Raw genomic sequence first — 20,322 nt, 5'->3', positions numbered from 1 at the left:
AACGCTCACTCCCCAGGTCAGTGCAAAATTAGCTGCAGCAGCATGCCCAGCTGAAACGCTCACTCCCCAGGTCAAAGCAAGGCTAGCTGCAGCAGTATACCCAGCTGAAATGCTCACTTTCCAGGTTAGTGCAAGGCTAGCTGCAGCAGTATACCCAGCTGAAATGCTCACTCCCCAGGTTAGTGCAAGGCTAGCTGCAGCAGCATACCCAGCTGAACCGCTCAGTCCCCAGGTCAGTGCAGAGCTAGCTGCAGCAGCACACCCAGCTGAAATGCTCACTCCCCAGGTTAGTGCAAGGCTAGCTGCAGCAGCATACCCAGCTGAACCGCTCAGTCCCCAGGTCAGTGCAGAGCTAGCTGCAGCAGCACACCCAGCTGAAATGCTCACTCCCCAGGTTAGTGCAAGGCTAGCTGCAGCAGTATACCCAGCTGAACCGCTCAGTCCCCAGGTCAGTGCAGAGCTAGCTGCAGCAGCACACCCAGCTGAAATGCTCACTCCCCAGGTTAGCGCAAGGCTAGCTGCAGCAACATACCCAGCTGAAACGCTCACTCTCCAGGTCAGTTCTTTGAGGGGTGATTTTATGACTAACATCAGAATTGGTAAGAGGAATGTGTTGCTGAACTCCCATGAGAAGTTTGGTATATACTGTGTCTGTGTAGGTGTAAGATAGCACATACTGGCATGCTTGTTCTGGGTAGGATATACAGAGGGCCACAGGAGGGACCCACTGTTGGTAGCTGCATCATACTCTGCTAAGAAGGATACAAATTCTGGAGACAGTGCTGGGAAGTACATGTTATCGTTTGTGCCATAGACCTACTGGCAATTGTTAATGGGTAGAAGGGAACAAACCAGTTTCAGTGAGTATCAGCTTTCAATAATTTCATATCTGTACCACGCAGCTGAGCCATTTTCTTTTCCAGCTTGTCTCTCTTGTTGATAACTGGTCTTTTTGCATCTCTCTCTGCCTGACCCCCCAGGAAAAACTTACATGCCCAGATAATGTAGGAGTGGGCATGGTGTACGTGTGCCCAGTTGCAACTGAACCCTTTGCCGTGTCTTCGCAGGCCTTGGAAAGACACGCCGGAAGCCAAGTGCTCGGGATGCATCCCCAACACCAAGCACCGATGCCGAGTACCCCGCCAATGGCAGCGGTGCTGACCGCATCTATGACCTCAACATCCCAGCCTTTGTCAAGTTTGCCTACGTAGCAGAACGAGAGGATGAGTTGTCCCTGGTGAAGGGCTCCCGTGTCACAGTCATGGAGAAATGCAGCGATGGTTGGTGGCGTGGCAGCTTCAACGGGCAGATCGGCTGGTTCCCCTCCAACTATGTGCTGGAGGAAGCGGACGAGCCTGCAGCGGAGGCCCCCAGCTTCCTAAGCCTGCGTCGGGGTGCTGCGCTAAGCAACGGGCAGGGTGCACGGGTGCTGCACGTGGTGCAGACTCTGTACCCCTTCAGCTCGGTCACTGAGGAGGAGCTTAGCTTTGAGAAGGGGGAAACCATGGAGGTGATTGAGAAGCCTGAGAATGACCCTGAGTGGTGGAAATGCAAAAATGCCCGAGGCCAAGTGGGCCTGGTCCCCAAGAACTACGTGGTAGTCCTCAGTGACGGGCCTGCGTTGCACCCCACCCATACACCACAGATCAGCTATACCGGGCCCTCAGCCAGCGGGCGATTTGCTGGTCGTGAGTGGTACTATGGCAACGTGACACGGCACCAGGCCGAGTGTGCGCTCAATGAGCGGGGCGTCGAGGGCGACTTCCTCATTAGGGATAGCGAGTCCTCGGTAAGTGCCCAGCTGCTCCTCTGCTGGGGTCACGCTGCCAGAAGAAGGCTAAATACAGTTCTTTCAGGGACTCCTGCAAACCCTGGTCTGAGGATATTCAATGATATTACAGTTCATTTGCCTGATTCTTCATTGTTAAATGGCTTACCAAGTCTAACTTATGAGCTAGACTTAATGATGGGCATAACAAAAAAACAAACAAACAAACAAACAAAAAAAACATTTCTAGGGTTCTGATCTACCATGGTTTCAGCCATCCACTGCAGTTCTTGGACCCGTCCTCAAAAAGAACCACCTTGTGTAAGTGACATGACTGGTGTGCGATTCCCTTGTCATGTTCCCTGACTATACTTGAAATAGCAAATGTGGTATTTGGGGGCACACACTAAACTAGATAAACACTATGCTGGCACATGACACCCTGCTCCTGGCTTAGCTAAATCTGGGCTGGTAGACTGAGGACCTGTTGCCACTCCTTTTCCTAGTTGCAGGAAGATGAGGCAAGTGATTTTTCAGCTCTCGAGATGGCTTTAGACCTTATAGTAAGTCTCTCCTTTTTTTCAGTTTAGAGATGTAGGCTTTCTTTCCCTTCCTGGTTTCTGCCTGTGTAGAAAACCCCTCTGATTATGTACTCAGTGCCATCTGTATCGGAGTGTACAGCTAACAGGTGCCCGGCTTCTCACGTAGCCCTTTGTTGTTGGTTTGCTTTTCTTTGCAAACAACAAAATCCCAGGGTTGTCTCGGCAGCAAGCAGAGCCCCTGAAAAGCACATCTCTGTAAAGCTCTTAAAGAACTTACAAACAGAATGGAACAGAAGCCTGGAGTGCTCAAGGGAGATGAGTAAATGGGAAATGAGGCCACTTGTCTGGCACAGCCTTTAAACAGGCATCTGGTTGTAGGGGGTTATGGCTCATCGGGACTACCTGATAGAACCAGACAGTTTCACCACAAGCAGCCTTATTATGTGTACCTCCTGAGAATAATGCATTTTGTAGATATCGTCCCAGTGGCCGTTCCAGACCTGTAAGCAAGAGTCAGTTCAGTATGTTCGAGTGTTACTGGTTCTCCTAAGCTTTGGTTTCATGTTAAGTGTTTTAAGTGCACACTGTAAAGAGCAGAATGTGTGTGTTCCACTCTGCTAGCAGAGTGAGCAGTGTGTACTCCTGCCTCAGAACTGATCTGAGAGGTCACAGCCCCTCATGGAGAGGGTCCACTGTCGTCTGTTCTTTAGAGCAGAAGGGGCATTGAGCTGGTGGAAACCAAACCCCTTTATGCTGTCAGCAGCTTTTCAGGCTGGCCTCAGCCTTAGATGTTCTCAGGCAGGGCTCCGGATGCTGACTGCATCTGCAATCTGATGTCCTGGTCAAGACGAGGGTTCATCATTGCTGCCAGAGACTTCTCATGGCATTGTTTCACACTTTGAAGGCCCTGTGCATGGCTGCCTTTAGAAGCACAGGCTTCCTTCCTCTGGGCCTGTGAGGAACTCAGGACAGCGGTGCCTCCAGCCCTGGAGAGCAGGAACACACAAGGCACTGGAACACTAAGCAGAGTACAAAATGCACAATTCATGTTACTTACGAGCCAAATGCTTGAATTTGAAGTGGCTTCTTGGAAGAGAGAGGGCCAGCAGCCACATAGTAGGGAGGTACTGGCTTCATTTATTGACAGATGAGGAAGGTGTCCCCTGGGGTTCTAGTCCAAAAAAAGACCTGTTTATTTTCTGTGTCCAGATAAGCAGTCTTCTTCCCACCAATGGAGTCATTGAGTATTTACAAACCGGTTTCACCCTTTTTTGTGAACATCCTTTATTCTGTCTGAAGAAGCTGAGGTGAGACTGGCTTTTGTTGCGAGGGTGTGGGGGCAAAGAATGCTTTGTTGGAATGTGTATCCCTTTCAGAGATACTGATTGGCCAGCAGCCGTGTGTTGGGCTTCCTGATCCCACAGTCTTGGGGCTGTTGAGCTGTGTATCCGTGCAAAGAGCCTGGTACAAGGAGCTCCAATTTGTGTTAACTTCTCCACTGAGAAAAGAATAGACCAGATTCAGATTTACTGTCTTGTCTGTTTGCAGCTCTGCTCCGTGACGGTGAAGGGCCTGTCCTGGTGGACTCATGGGTGACCCCCTTCCTCATTTTTTTCTCACCTTCTGCTGCCTCTCCCATGTTCTGTGTCATTGATCTGTTCTTTTGGGATTTTTTTCAGTTCACTGCCTTGTTCTCACATGGAACATTAATTGATGATCTAATTGCATGTCACTGGGTTGAGGGATAGAAAGTTTTCCCAGGGGCTTGACTCTCCCGCAGTACTAAGTCAGAGACATTTGAGCCTGTAGCCTTCATTATTGAGGGGATTGTGGGAAGCCTGGCTACTGAATGTGAACAGTAGGTTGCAGGAACACATCTTGGTAATTCAGGTGATTGTAAGGTAATGAGCAAAGCGCTGGATGGTGTTCTGCATTGATAAGTGGCTACTGTTTTTCTTCTTTGAAGAATTATGATGTGCCCATTCCTGGGTACAAGAAAGTCTGCACTTTTGAGGAGAGAGGTGCATAAAGTGAACATTGTTTCACCTGTGCCTCCCAGGCTGGGGGAGTGCTAGGCACTTCAGAGCTCTGTTGGCATGGTGCTGGACTTGGGGAATGAACAAACAAGCAGAGCTGTTTGACTCTCCCATCACCAACTGTGGTACCCAGCGTTCTTTCTCTTCTGGCCTCAATTCCTTTTTTACTCTCTTTACTAATCTGTAATAATAGTTCTTCTTGAAAGCTAAAGGAGGCACAATATTTTCCTTTGTCAAGCAACACCTGTGTACCAAACCTGCCTGGTGGAGAAAGTTCACAGAATCCCTGCCTACCCTGTATGAGCATCAAATTCTTACGTGTTTGCCTACATTAATTCACTGGGGGTGCTTAAGGGTCTGGACTTAAAATCAATTTGACTTCTGGCAAGCAGTACAGGTGTCAGTGTTTTATTTTCTCAGGTACTAGATCCCTTTCCTTGTAAAACGTACTCATAATGAATTTGATGTAAACTAAGGAGACATTCTGAGAGGTAGAGAGGGTGTTGGGTTGACACAGGACAGCATCAGCCAGAGTAGTGTAGGGAGTGTTTCCTCTTTAGACTTTTGATCCCGGAGAGCTAGGAATTCCCCTGTGGTGGGTTATGCCCAACTCCGTAGCCTGTGGCTCAGCCCCTGAGTCAGCATTAGGAAAAAGCAGGTTACCCTGAGCAGCACCCATATTTATCCCCTCCTCCCTTAGAGTTTCTATTGCTGTGATAAACACCATGACCAAGAGAAACTTTGGGAGGAAATGACAGGTTTTTTTTTTTTCCATATCACATGATAATAACTAGGTACTGCTGGTTGTCATGCTTCATATTCATTTGAAGTAGAGAAAAAGTCCTGTGTTAAAAATGATTTAATATACTGTTGGCCCCATGAAAAGTCAGTAGCTGTTTCATTTTCCCTTCTAAAGCCTATTAACTTTACTTGATTAGGAAATAAAACTAATGAGCTCCTCATTTTAAAATCATTGTATATTTAATTTTTAAAATGTTATTTTATGCATATGGATGTTTTGCCACCGTGTATGTCTTTGTGCCACATCTGTGGAGTGCCCTTCGTGACCAGAAGAGGGCATTGGATCCCCTGGAACTGGAGTTACACAGGGTTGTGAGCCACCATGTAGGTAGTTAGAATCAAACTTCATCTTCGGAAAGATCAGCAGTGTTCATAGCCTCTGAGTCATCTTTCTATCCCACAATTATTTTATTTCTTCTAGATAGATTTCTAACCGCAGCTTAAGAATAATGAGTTGGGACATTTTAAGAATTTATTTCTTAAAGAAACATTTCTAAGCACAACTTCATAGACCCGTTTGTCTGGATGGGTATTTTTACAATACAGGTCAGATGCAGACCCCCCCAGAAATTGTACATGTAGAGATTACTTCCCTCTCGCCCCCTCAGCATTCTTCAAAGTGTGAACTCTTTCTGGGTCAGCTTGGAAAACAGTCAGATGAGTCCCTGGGGTTTTCACTGCCCAGCTCCCTAGCCTGTGCCTTGGCCCCTGAGTCAGCATTAGGAATATTTATCCCTCCCTGTCTTAGAGTTTCTATTGCTGTGATAAGCACCATGACCAAAAGAAACTTTGGGAGGAAATGACAGGTTTTTTTTTTTTTAAGCATATACTTCCATATCATAATCAGTTGTTGGAGGATGTGAGGGTAGAAACCAAAAGGCTGAAACTGAAACAAAGACCGTGAAGGAGTGTTGTGTACTGGCTTTCTCTTCATGATTTACACAGCCTACTTAACAGCACCTGAATCACAGAGAGCGGTATCCTCCCACAGCAGTTATCAGTTAAGAAAATGCACAGCAGGCTTGCTCACAGGCCAATCTGTTGTGACTTTTTTTTTTTTTTCAAATTGAGGATCCCTCTTCCAAAATGACTCTAGGTTGTGTTAAATTGACCTAAAACTAGCCATCACACTTGGGTTTGGAAGAAAGTCATTTTTGTCAGGCTTTTTGCACAGTACCAAGTGAAAAATTTCTAACTTTAAACTTCTTCCCATTTTTAAAAATTATTTTAATTCAATATATTCTGATCTTGCTTTCCCTTTCCCTGAATTCTACCCACCCCTAAACTCCGTGTCCTTACTCTGTCCCTCTCCGCCTCTTACCTCCTCCCAGAAACAAAACAGGCAAACAAACAAAAAATCAAACAAAAATTTTTTAAAGAGACACATATACAATACTACAAAATCAGAGACCATAATGTACATCCAAAAGACCAAGAAGATCTAACAAACCAACAAAACGCAATATGAGACAAAAAGTTTACAAAAATACCATTGTGTTCTTTTGTTTTATTTGACCATCTACTGCTGGGCATGAGGCTTACCCTCAAGGGACATTCTACCGGGGAAAAAAAACTAATTTTTCCTTTTGAAGTGGGTGTCAATTGCAGATAGTTTCTTAGTTAGGGGTGGAAACCAGTGTCCACTTTCTCCTCTCAGCAATAAGAGCCCATCTGGCTTAAACTTGGGCAGGCCCTGTTCTTGCTGTCAGACTCGGAGAGATCATGTGTGCATCCATCCTGTTGTATCTGGAAGACACTCTTTTCTTAGAATCATTATCCCCTCTGGCTCCACAATCTTTCTACCTCCTCTTCTGCATAGGTCCCTAAGCCCTGAGGGGAGTGGTTTAATGAAGCCATCCTAGTTAGTACTAATTGTTTCAGATTCTCTCATTCTCTACACATTGTCCAGTTGTTACTCTCTGTATTAGTTACCACCCACTGGAAGAGTCTATGGTGACGACTGAGCAAGGATTGACCTATGAGTGCAACCATGTGTCCTTAGGAGTCATTGTATTCCTATGGTACTTTAGCAGAACAAAGTATTTTGTTTTCCCCTAGCCTATCCAGTCACAAATTCTTGGCCACCTAAAGCAGTGGCCAGCGTTAGTTCTATTTCATGGAGTGGGCCTCAAATGCAGTCATAGAGTGGTTGCCTGTTTGTACCACTACAAGTGCTCCACTATAGCTAGTGTGATGATTGCTTTTCTCCTCTGGTAGTGTGCAGGGTATTTTCGAGTACCATGAACAGTAGTCATTCAGTAAGGATGACGCCTCTAGTTGAGTGCCAGCGTGGCATCTCTGTGTTCAGAGTGATATGCAAATGTTGTCTTCAGCACTAGGACCTTACCATTAAATCATAATCTTAGAAGCCCATACACATGTTTAGAATGGGTTCTTTTTCTAAGAGCCATTGCTAATTACCTGACTGCTGCACCCAATTTTCAAGTGATCCATAATTCACTTTACCAGCCTTTGATCTTCAGTACTCCCTTTAAAGCAGAAAGCACACCATTTTCTGGGACCTGTGGAAAGATATGGTTAGCATGAGAGGCCAGCACTCACTCAAAGATGGCACATTCTCCAAAGCCCGGCGTTTCTGGTCCCAAGTATTTTGAACAAAGCATATAGACCTACAGTCCTGAATCCATGTTGGCCTCTGTGAGTGAAATGTAGAACTGTAGCAATATAGAAAAATAGAGAACAACCTACCACAACTTGGGAATCACCTGAACCATCATTACCCTGAAGGTGGCCTCTCAATTTCCCCAGCAATGTGTCTAACTTCCGTTAATCACATACTCACCTCCATCAGTTCCTCCAGCTTGGCTTTTGCCTGTTCAGACCTCAGTACAAATGTGGAGGACTAAAACACTATCCCCAGCCTCTGTAGTACAATGTGTCCACTGTCTGGCAAATATACATTTTTTCCAATCTCATTCTTGCCATCTTCTGAAAAGTCTTGGCTGGCCTGTAGGCTTGAGCCAGATCCTTCCTCCATCCCCTTGCATGCCCCTTTCAGTGAGGTTTAGCACAAGGATATGCAAGGGAACACTTAACCATGGCTGCCTTGCTTGGCATTGAAACATTGAAACATAAGAACAGTTGATTATGTACACTGGGGAGATTCTGCTCTGAGCCCAGCAGAGCTATGGGGCTGCCCAGTTCATGCTGTATCCTGTTCTTGTGTGGGGTTGTGCTGTACTACTAGCTGGCTTGGATCAGACCCATGGCCTCTGGAGTACCAGTGCTGCTACTGCTATAGGGTCCAGGTGCTCGCTCTTCAGGCCTGACAGCATGGTAAGGGGAGAAGAGGTCATCCGCTGTCAGCTAAAGCAGCTTTTCAGAATAAGAAAGGATGTCAAATCAGTAATTCAGTCTTAAGAGTGTTCAGAAATGTTCTCGTTAAAATCCCTTAGACCAGTAGCTCTCTTTTGTATATAGATTTATGCAAAATTGCTAGTACAGGGTAGAAATATTTTTCACCCAAAATATGCAAAAGCATAATGGAAAAAGAAACTTAAAACCCCAGGTCAAATATACCTTTATCACTTGAGTCCCTGAAACACCCATGTGGCTAGTACCCAAACTATACTAATGGGGGACTTCTGGGGTTGGCTTTTTGCTGTTCTTTTTTTGGTCTGTTTTGCAGTTTTGACTGTGGCTGCAGAAGATGCCTTAAAGATAGAGACCTTCCTTTGCCTCAGGGAGGAGTCATAAGAGTTCAGCTTGCCTACTGGCAATCCCACAAGCATGCCATGTAAAGTGGTCCTGATGAACTTGTGGAAATGCTATGACTTGGAATGTGTCTGCCTTTTACAAAGTACATGCAGAGCAGAATAGAACAGGGTGAGGCGAGTGAGTCTGTGGACCAGCAGCACCATGCGTGGGCCCTTCTGCCTCATCAGTGTCCTTTGAAGAGTTCTTTGCCATTTCCCAAAGAAACTCCACAAGAAATGTGTCGGCATACTTTTTATCTGTTTTATTTGTTTTCTTAAGCCTCTACCTCCCTCCCAACCCCTCAACACTAGGTAGGAGAGAAAGAAGGGGAAAAGGGAAAGGGGACATAGACCTCTGGAGACTACATCCTATTGTGTAGGGATGTATTTCTTGGCGGCAATCCGATTTTCATAGTGAGTATGTCCAGCTAAGCAGCAAACACAGCAACAGGATGAACCAGCAGCAGCCTTCTTCCTCCTCATACTCTTTTCCTCTCAGTGCTCTGGCATTTATATCCTCTCAAACGCTTCAGAATTAAACTATCTGCAGCTGACAAAGACCATGCCCCTCCACAGTTAACAGCTATGGAAAATAAAAGTAGCCCTATATCCCACACTTGGGATTAAAACAAAAACATATTTACATAACATAACTGCGTTTTTAAAGGAGCTAAAACTTCCACTACAGAAATGTTTACGTTTAAAGAAACTTGTAGATAAAACTTGTCACACAGCTTGTTCAAGGCAGCCAAGCACTTTGCCTAGGCCCAAACTCTATCCATCTCTATGAGCCTCTGTACCTTTAAGAGGACCATCCTGACAGCATGGAGCCTCACTCAGTTTTACACTTTCACTCTCAGTTTTTGCTGACTTGGTAGCTACAAAAAAGAAAGAACTATGATAGACTAGAACTAGAAGAACAGCTAGCTTTATAACCCCTTCACAGCTTGTCCTTTTGCCTGCATTCCATCCACAGTGTGTTATTAATGTCATCTCCAAAGAGGTACAGTGGCTCCAGCAGCCACAGGCAGTCAATGTCCTAGGATTTTTTTTTTTTTTTGAAAGATATATTTATAAAAGAATAAGCCAGAAAGAGATTCCCTGAGGCTAGGGCCGTCTCTCATGTTTTTCCTGGTCCCTAAGAAAAACTGAAATGGTCAGCAGGTGTCTCAAGTGGCCTCATACAAACACTCTGTTTGATCTCTAAGAAGCACCGCATGAGGACTGTGGCGCCTCCCCACGATTTCCCCTGTTCTTCCTGGCCACTGTGGGTGGCTTCTGTGGTAGGGAGGGAGCAGCCTCCCCACTTACTGCTGCTTCTGTTTCCTGAAGTCCCATCAGAGTTTCACAGACCTTTTGTAGATCATCACTTAACGTGTGTGTGGTGTGTGTGTGGGTGTGTGTGAAAACGTCTTTGAAACAAAATTGGCTGTTTTAGCAGTTTTTAAATGTGCAGTTCAGTGGATACTTTCACATCATTGTGCAGCTGTCAGTCTTCAGAGCTTTGTTAGTGTCCCAAACTGAAAGTTGTTCCCACTGAACACTGACTCCCTAATTGCCCTCCTTCCTGAGATTCTCTTCTCACTCTCTGAGTTTTTATATTTTAGGGCCCTCTTATAAGTGGGAACATACAGTGGCTGTCTGACTGTGCCTGGCTTATTTTACTGAAAATGTCCTCAGAGTTCATCTATGTTATAGCAACACTTTAGAAATTTTCTTTTGATGCTAAGTAATATTCTGTTTTATATATCCATTTATCTGTTGATAGAATGTCAGGGTGTTCTCATGTTTTTGTTTTTAATTATTAATAATCCTGCAATGATTGTGCATATATAAATATTTCTTAAATTTTCTACTTTGAATTCTCTTGCATAGGCCATTTGGTAGGTTTGCTGAATCAAGTGGTAAATATATTTTTTAAATTTTTTTGAAGATCTATGTATGTTTTTCACAGTGATGGCCCCATTTTCCATCCCTACCAGCAGTACACTGGAATTCAAATTCTCCATCTCCGACAATATTAATTGCTTTAAAATGCCTAAAACCAACAAAAGAGCAGTCTAATGAGTGTGGAGTGGTTTTGAGTTGTACAATCACAACTCAAAGTTAGACTGGACTGTGCTTATGTGTGTGTAGTGTGTGTGCATGTTCCTATGGGTACATGTACCTGGTCACATTGGATGTCTTTCTCAGTTGTTTGACTCAGACTTGGCAGAGTCTATCACTAAATCTGGAGCTCATCTGTTCAGTTAGGCTCCAGCAGCCCCATCACCCATGCTCTAGGGCTAAATGTGAACCCATATGTGAGGCTTATTTTTTTCCCCCTGAGGTTCTGGGGATCCAAACTTGTGTGTGTGCATGCTTGCATGGTCAGCACCTTACCTACAACCCAAGCCACCTCCCTGTCCCTCAGAGTCACTTTGGCATGCAGTCTCTAAGCATGGCCTTACCATGTTTTGTTGTAGTTCTCTTTAGAGTCCATCATTATGGGATGTTTCTCAAGGCCCTGCCCCTAGCATTTCCTTAACAAAGATAATCTCATGGCAAGAGCAGCAGAGCAAGAAGGTGGTGTTTTCAATGTCATGGAGTCTGCAGTACACGGCAGATTTAATGTATGGTAACCATGGTGGAATCCCACGTATGCCTTCCATGCTGCATTATGTTTCACTTTTTAAAGTTCCTATTATGTGATAAACATCAGGCATGTAACAGAATCCACTGCAGGAGGCTCAGCAAACGAATGGGAGTGCCCTTGTGAAATTCCTCAGTGCTCTGTGCAGTACTTCTCAGACAGCAGCATCATTGTCAGCAGCAAACCTAACTAGAAATGCAGAGTGCCAGCCCCCTCTAATGATTCTGATGCTAGGATTTGAGAAGGCCTGCCTTATGGAATGTAAGCTTGTTTGAAGCCCCTGAACAATGTTCATTTTATGGTAAAATTAATAACTTACTGGGCATACTGGCTTACAACTGTGGTCCCAGCACTCAGGAGCCTGAAGTAGGAAGACCACCAAGAGTTCAAGGCTAGCCTGGCTACATGGTAGGTTCCAGGTCAGCCTGAACTACAGAGCAGCAAACAAACAAAACATGTTCTTTAGCTACATGCAGTGAAACACTGTGAACAGACAAGGAAGGACAATATTCTTAAAGTCTGTACAATACAGTATTATATTGGGGAACTCTGGGAGTGGGGAGGCAGAAAGGGTGAACAGTCACACAGGCTTGTTTGAAGATGAGCCTAAGAGCTCTGATAGTTTCTTAGGTTATTATCTAGTTGAGCATTACTTTTTTTATTAAAATAAGTTTCATACTAATGAAATGCATGTTTCTGTTACCTGTGTGTTGTCTTTAGGCCAATGGAGTAAGTAGTCCGAGGCTTGGGCACACGATAATCTGTGTAAACACCAAGTGCCACCAGCCCTGATGGAAACATTTTAGTCAGTTTTGTTGTGACTTAAAAAATAGGTTGGTTGAACAACCAAGGAACTGTGAGTGTATTGCTCAGTAGAGCCCATTTTACCTTCCATGCATTGGCTCTTCACTTGGGCATCAATGAACCTCTTCTGTAGACAAAAGATGTTTACCCTACTGAAGTAAAAGAGAAAATATATATATTGCTTAAATGAAAAAGAAGGAGAGGCTGTAGCATTTGGTGAAAAAGCAATATACTGCCATCAAGTGCGGATCCCTGATACTTGAGACAGTGAGCTCCTGTGGGAGGTCAAAGGCATTTCCCCTCTTGTCCAAAGTGGGTAAGTTTTATTGTTAATTAGACACCAGGTGTGTCTCCTGGCAAAGTCCCCTCTTCCCTTATTTCCTTACAGACATTATGCTTAGGAAAAAAATCACAGTAATGCTTACTAAGCTCTCGGAGGTGAAGGAGAAAAGGATATTAAAGATCATTCTTAATGTTTGTGTTTTTCTCTCAGTGTTTGAGGAAGACAAGTATTTTCCCAAGTTACCTGCTTTATGGAGAGTACAGAGGCTCTTCTGAAGCTTTAAAGGCAGGGGATTAAGCAGGTGCCACTGCAGAAACCATCTGACCCTGTAGAAAATACCAGTGAGCATTCTTTCAGGAGTTTTTCTAAAAACACTTATGAACAAAAACTGCTGAGATGCAAGATTTAATGAAGTGAATAGTGGAAGAAGTGAGGTGGTCAGAATTGGGAATCTATAAGTACCCTGAGCCTAGTGCAAAGGTGTGAAATTAAACCAAACTCTTGGATTTAGGGGGATTGTATAGTAAATGCCTCAAGGAAAGTTCAATTCTATCAACCTATTGTCTTTAGATTCACTTGAACATGACTTCGTAGAAAGAAGAGGGGTATGGGTGGGTTGTGTTCATTTGTTAATGCTCCAGAGTCTTGGATTCCACTAGACTGTGAGAAAAACAGAATCATCCCTTACAAAGGAAGAGGCAGAGAAGGTGGGCAGAGCATTCTAGCATTAGGGAATGCGAAGGTGGCCTAGTCATTAGCTCAGAGGAACGTCTACAAGCAGATCCAGTGCTGGAAGAACATGTGGATCCCAGGCAGGCATCCAAATGGGGAACAAAGAGAGAACATAGAGGCAGGTGTTTCCCAATAAGAAAGGTTCAGTCAGTGTAGCCAGAGCTTAGTCAGGCCATAGAAAGGTCTGATGACTAAAGCATACAGACTGGTAGACAAAGATGTCAATCCTTTCTTCACTACCCTTTCCTTGGGAATTTGGAGCCTGTTCAGTGACTGACTTCTAGTGACTAGAATGTGGTGAAAGTTGTGATGTATAACCCAAAATGGGCATTGACAGCCAGAGTCATCTTCCATTCTCCTTTGGAACACCCTATCTGGTTAAGTCAGCTGTCATGTTGTATTACACTCACACAGCCTTGCAGGGGGCCTTGTGTGGTTCAGTGAAATCCTAAATTGAGCCAGATGACTGCATGTCCTGTCTTATGTCTTGTGTTATGGAGCTGGAGATGAGGACCAGAGCTTCCCCCATGCTAGATGGACAGTCTACCAGGGAGCATACGTATATCTCGTTGCTTGTGTGTTTGAAAAACATGGACAGGTTTTCAGGCAAGCTTTGCGTTAGAGTACGCCATCATACCACAGTGCGCTGCTGCTTCTTGAGAAGAGGTATGAGTCATCAGGCTTTTTTATCCGTTCTCCCTGAGTCTGGTTCGCAAAAGCCGGCACAGGAGGTTCAGAACAGAATGAGGAAGACTAACAGAGTAATGTGTCTCAGTCTCATTGCCCTGCCTGGTGTTCTTTAAGGTAGACTTGTTTGGAGCCCAGAATAGCTCCCATTTCCAGAAGACCCAAGGGTTAGCTCACATGATAGGAGCAAGTGTTAACCCTTTTCAGCATGTCATCCCATTAGTGGAAGTTACTCTCAGGGACTGGCCACACAGAACAAGGAGGACCGTAATACAGACCACCAAGGAAGCTAGCAGTGGGCCGCCATCTCTCGACTGCTTTGCTCATAGTCAGATTCACATCTTTTCTGATGGTCATGTACGTTTATTTATTAGTGATTACAATCCTGTTGGCTGGCCCAAGGCCTGTGAAACCCAGGTGGCTATACTCTCCCACACAGGTGACCTGGCCCGGCACTAAGTTTCTGTTTCTGGAGCAACCCTAAGAAGCTCCCTTCATAAAGTCCCCATATTACGCCACTGATGCTGATCTGGGGACCACCGAGCTATACCATATCCAGGCTGCATGTACAAACGGGTTCAGAAGTGCGGGGGGGGGGTGCCTCATTTATAATTTGACAGGTCAAAGCATAACATTATTTTAAAGCACTTTACAAAACATACTATTCGTGTTTGGGATTTAGTTCAGTCGGTTTGTTCCTTAGCTCTGGAAAAGAAAGGGAGGGAAAGAGGGAGCAAATTAGCTGTCAAACAAGCTATATAAGGCTTAATTGAAACATAAATTACTGTTTTAGACTTGGGTCACATCCACAAACTATTTCAGTGTGTGTGCAAATATTAAAAAAAAAAAAAATCCAAAATCTAAACATTTTGTTGAAACAATCAGTACCTATAGCAGGATGGAATGTCTACTGCCATAGGTTGTTCATTTTCAGATTGTTTAAGGAAAGTCTTCTCAATTTGAATTAAGAACACTCCAGACTCCTGGCACTCCTGTTTAACATGAGTTGATTGTGCATCCTTAACTTCAAGGTTTCTGCTCAAGAAACCCATGAAAGAAATTCCTTTTCCTGTGGCATCATTTTACTGCTGTGGTATAACAAGCCCTCATACATTGTGGCATCAAATTAAGAATCTGATTAAAAGCATAGTTCTCTGTTCAGAAAGTTATCTTACAGGCACATCATATGCCGACTACAGTTATCTCCAGTTAACCACCCCTAGTGGCAAGCTAACACAGGAAGGGCACCCAATTTTAGCTCAGAACAGACCAACTTATAAACTATTAATAGTGAGCCTGGAACTAAAATATAATCCCTCTAAAGAGAACCTGGAGCCATTGGGAGAGAATTGAACAGCTCCAACTTGTATGTGTCTTTGTACCAGTGCCAGTGTATACCTGTTGAGTAGTACCTGTTGTTCCCTTTCCAAGTGGGCCACTCAGAATACTGAGGCTAACTTGTATCCGTCTGTAGCTATCTTGGTTATCAGGGCAATGGTTGTGATATCACATGGTTACATTAAAGTAACCCTATTTAATACTGACATCAGAAGGCAGGAACACTGATGCTGGCAATATGAATATTCCCAAAAGAAACTGTAGTTTGCAGTATTTCTGAGGGTCTTAGAAATAAATATTTATTGTAGATGATGTTAATGGGGCTGGTTGGCATGCTTCTAATTTGTATCCATCTCTAGCTGTCTTGGTTATCCGATCAATAGTTGGGCTCTCATGTCATTACATTCAAGTAACCCTATTTAATGCTGACATCAAAAGGCAGGAACAGTAATGCTGGCAATTTAAATATTCCAAAGGAAAACAAACAGCAGTTTTCAGCAGTATTTGGAGGCTTGGAGGGGGAAAAAAGGTCTGTTGTAGATGGTATTTATGGAGCCAGTTGGCCTGCTCACCTGCCATGTCAGAGTTCCATGATCCTTTGAAGAAAGTGTCAGGTTCTGTGTTTTGCTTACCCTGGGGCTCATGCATGGCCATGATACTGAAAACCTATACCCCAGGGTCCCCTGGAGATAACATAAATGCAAACTCTCATTCCTTTCTTTAAGCTACTATGGCTGGGAAGTGACTGTGCTGCCTGCTAAGTTTGAACTGCCCCAGGCTCCTATCCTGGAATAGCCAAGTCTTTAGGACTTGCCTACTACATCAAACAAGCCACTGGCCTTTGTGAATGTCACATGGAGGTCTTGCTGGGAGAGAGGGCCAGCTACTGGCTCCCCAGGGATCAGAAAAAGCAGGAGCAGGCTTAGAAGGACCTATAGTGGATGTGGACTTAATGCTTCAGGGTGAACCTAAGCACCATCCTGACTCTGGCCAGCTATTGGAACTTTTGAGAGCAGCTTTTAGAGAATGGCCAACCAAGGGACAGGGGACAGAGCACAATTCAGGAGCATCATGAGTAGGAGCGAAAGGGCTCTAAGATGTGAGTCTCTGCACTTCCTACACACTGCCTTTTTTAGTACCACAGAGTGGCAGGTCCTCCTTTCTCTACACAGTCCCATCACAGTGCCAGCAAGCCCGTGCCTCCCATAAGTCAGCTTCAGGTCCTCTATGTGTAGAGGCCTCTCCTAGCTCCACAGTAAGTGTTCAGCTACAACCATGTGTGCACATGTACACTCACATTCACACATGTGTGAACATACACAGGTTTCACATTTCCTATTCACTTTTACATACAACTTTCACAAATACACAGCTCCTTCATATAAAGTTCATACCTAAAATTATGTCCCTTCATAATCGTGGACCAAGCCTCATACTCGTCTTTCTTACTGGGTACTATTTAAAGTGTTGTGTGTCTTATGGATATGTTCAGGGCATGTGTTGCCTGGTAAACCAGCAATTAGTAAGCGTTGACTCAGTTAATACCACCATTCAATATCCTTTCATTGGACTGGATGAGTGATTGTACTAAAAGTACTGGCATATCCCAAAATATTCTCAAATAAGTAAGTCACTGAGCTCATCACAAAATTTATACTTTTCTTACTGAAATTTATACTTGAACCACTGTGGAGCCATCTCTGGTATATATCACACCATCTCTGGTGTGATTCTTTAAAACACACCTACATTGTCCACTGCCTTGACAGTATCTATTGCTAAAGAGCTTTAAATTTAGTAGACATCAGAAGAAACAATTCCAGTTTTCTGCCCGCTGAGAGCCACTTTGAATAATTCCCAGTTTGTCAGAAATAATTTGGGGAAATGGAAATTTCAGGGTTCTTCTGCCTCGAGGTTAACCCAGCTGCCGTTCTCTCTATAATGAGTTCCTACTTGTCAGAGACGCAGAGTGCATTTATCCCTGAATCCATGTGAAGCAGAATTTCATTAGTGTTTGACTGCAAACCTGAGAGCCTTGGCCTGCAGGTCAGTCAGTCTGAGACCCTGGATGAACGAACGCACTGCCTGTTCAGGCAGACCCTGTTCTCTGCAGGTGCCTACCCTGCTGTTAACTTCCTTCTGCTTCCTCCCTAGCCCAGTGACTTCTCTGTGTCTCTCAAAGCATCGGGGAGAAACAAGCACTTCAAGGTGCAGCTTGTGGACAGCGTCTACTGCATTGGGCAGCGGCGGTTCCACAGCATGGATGAGCTTGTGGAACACTACAAGAAGGCCCCCATCTTCACCAGCGAGCACGGGGAGAAGCTCTACCTCGTCCGAGCCCTGCAGTGAAAGCAGCCATTGGCCTCCCCATGCCCTGCCCGCTGTGGGCCTCGCTGCCACCTCCGCCTCCTAGAGCCTGCCTGGCCACTTCGACCCATGTGGCTTGGATCACCACCGTGGCCCACTCAGTCCTTCTTTTCAAGCTCTGTTGGTCAACCATAGCTACCCAGGCCCTCACAGCCATATCCATGGCTACCACCTTTCTGGCTACCTTCTGGTAGTGAGGGTCAAAGGGAGCAAAGCTGCTCACTTTTTTTTTTCTTTTTAAAACAGTCTATTTAAATCGTGCGCGCACAGGCACGGACGCACGCGCGCGCGCACACACGCACACACACACACATACACACACACACACACACAGTAAAAGACTAGGGCTTATTCAGAAGGCAGTGAGGCTTACATAGTAAACATGTAACCTTAGCACACACTCCGAGAGCTGTGTCCACGGTGTTTGGTGCCTCCCAACAGCTATGCTGGTTCAGGCCAGCAGTTTGTATCCTGGGCCTGTTTTTGTTTTTTTAATTTTTAGTTTTTTTTTTTTTTTTTTTTTTTTTAAATGCGAGGCTCCAGGCTCTGCAGGAGTCCGCGAATGTGCAGATAGCAATACTGAAAACCCTGGGGAGATAGTGGTGACGGAACTGCCCAGTGCCTTTGAGGCTGTATTTGCAACAAACGAGGGCCTTTGTGAGAGTCCTCCGCAAAAGGTGGAGCTGGTGACACAGAAAGAAAGAAAGCTACTCTGGTAATGTACCCCCAGGTGTGCCATCCACGTAGTGCTTTTTCCCTCTTGCCCTTCAGCTTGTTTGAATTTCACAATTATGTATTTAATTCTCAGAGTAATATGTATCTGTAGCTGTTTGTTGACACTAATAACAGTTGATTAAGGCAAACAGCTGATCTCTTGGGTAGGGGAGCTACCAATACTTTATACATACACACTATATATATATATATATGTATATATATATATAATGTGTATATTATATATATATTATTTGCTTTACAGGGAAATTTTTCAGGGTTTACAAAAGAATATGTGATTGGTAGTAACAGAATGTTTATGAAGAAATTGCATTTTCCTTTTTCTTTACATTTGAACTTCTTTATAGTTTGACTATAGAGTCTTGAGATGGCACATTCCTATGATTGAAGAAGGGGTCTTGAGATCCCCTAAACTTGCATACCCAGTTTTTTGAATATTGTAATAAAAAAAAAAGTATTATGACAAGGCTGTGTGTTTGTGTTTTGGGAGAACTGACTCTCTTCTAGGGAAGGAACAGCACAGGAATCATGGAAAACTCATGATAAACAGAAGATGGCTTATTGCCACCTTTCAGCTTTCTCCTTGTTGGGAGATGGGGGAAGAGCAGTGTCTACCTGAAGACTGAGCAAAAGTTCAATAGTGGAGCCAATGACTGAAAATGAAGGCTCCATCTGCAGATTGTGTTCCTCTTCTGAGGTTCCTGGCATTGCCCTTTTAAGAGCAGTTCTTTCAACTATTAGGCTTCTGGTTCACCACTAGGTTTGCTTCAGCACTCTAATCCGGAGGCAGGAGCCATCTGTGGGTTTTAGTTGGCATCAGTCCTGGGGTTGCACTCAGGGCCTTGGACATGCCAAGCATACAGTGCCAATGAGCTAGGCAACCATTTTGGTTCTGGGACTCATATCCAAGGTCTTTTGTACAATGAGTTCTTGACCACAGACTTGGTCTTGCTATGTGCCCCAGGCTGACCTTGTGATCCTCCTGCTTAGCCTCTAAGTGCTGTCCTCACAGGTATCAAAACTCCATACCCAGTTTCTCATCTGCGTTTTTGAAAAGCTTCTAGGAGATGCCATTGTTTGTCTAGTGTCTTAACACCATAGAGTTTCAAAGCCGCCTACTCTCTGTCTCAAAGGGCATGAAGGCCTAGGGTCATATCTTGCAAGATGGCACTCTCCGAGAGACATTGCTTTGGTACCTCAGACAGAAGACTTGGCTCTGCTCCTTTTATCACTCCATCTCAATCCAGACATTGTTTTAAATTTTTGTTGTTTCTTAGAAAAAAGCTGGTATCACCTCAAAATCAGGGTCAACATGTGCTACAGGGTAGTGTTAGCTACAGTGCCTTCATCAATTAATAACAGGTCAGAAACACCAACACCTGAAATACGGGTTAAATGTTACCCCAGGGCAGTCTGAGCTTTGACCCTAGAAGCCCCTTGCCTATCCTAATCCACTCCTAATTTTTTATTTTAAACAATCTCAAGTAGGTCTGTACATGTGGTACCAATAGACAGAAAAGTAAACGCATGCAAGTGCTTCATTGGGTTAAACCATTACACCATCAGGAGACCTTTCAAATCACTCTTAGATTTCACTTCTGGGATTTTTGCCTGAACACCCACTGGGAATTTACAGCAACTTCCTACCTATTTGAAATATTTTCTTTGCAGTTTCCAACACCCACCAAACATTAGTCCAGTAGAAAGGCAGAATCCATTTGTACTTAGTCAGCATTGTCCTTCCTCAGCCACAGGCACACTGGTTACAACCCTAGGGATTCCTTCATGTGAACAGATTGCACAAAGGCTGCTCTCAGTTGTTTCTCTCTGACCCTGGAAGTCCTCTGGCTGAGTCCCTTGCCTGGAACCTAAGCTACAGCA

At 44.5% G+C, this 20,322-nt stretch overlaps 1 protein-coding gene across 1 annotated transcript in view; it reads left to right on the top strand.

Moving 5' to 3' along the window:
• The window catches only part of Nck2 (NCK adaptor protein 2), a 36,144-nt gene extending 18,334 nt beyond the window's left edge, over positions 1-17,810 (top strand). Inside the window, exons 2-3 of the mRNA XM_051152689.1 lie at positions 1,068-1,789; positions 17,494-17,810. Of these exons, the coding sequence (XP_051008646.1) occupies positions 1,068-1,789; positions 17,494-17,688 (917 nt within the window). The 3' untranslated portion in view covers positions 17,689-17,810. The remainder of the gene's footprint in view (positions 1-1,067; positions 1,790-17,493) is intronic.
• Positions 17,811-20,322: the final 2,512 nt, after the last annotated feature.

This window comes from Acomys russatus, chromosome 11 (assembly GCF_903995435.1).
Source record: "Acomys russatus chromosome 11, mAcoRus1.1, whole genome shotgun sequence".
Taxonomy (NCBI): domain Eukaryota; kingdom Metazoa; phylum Chordata; class Mammalia; order Rodentia; family Muridae; genus Acomys; species Acomys russatus.
The sequence above is the reverse complement of the archived record's forward strand: the minus strand, read 5'-3'. Positions and strand labels throughout refer to the sequence as shown.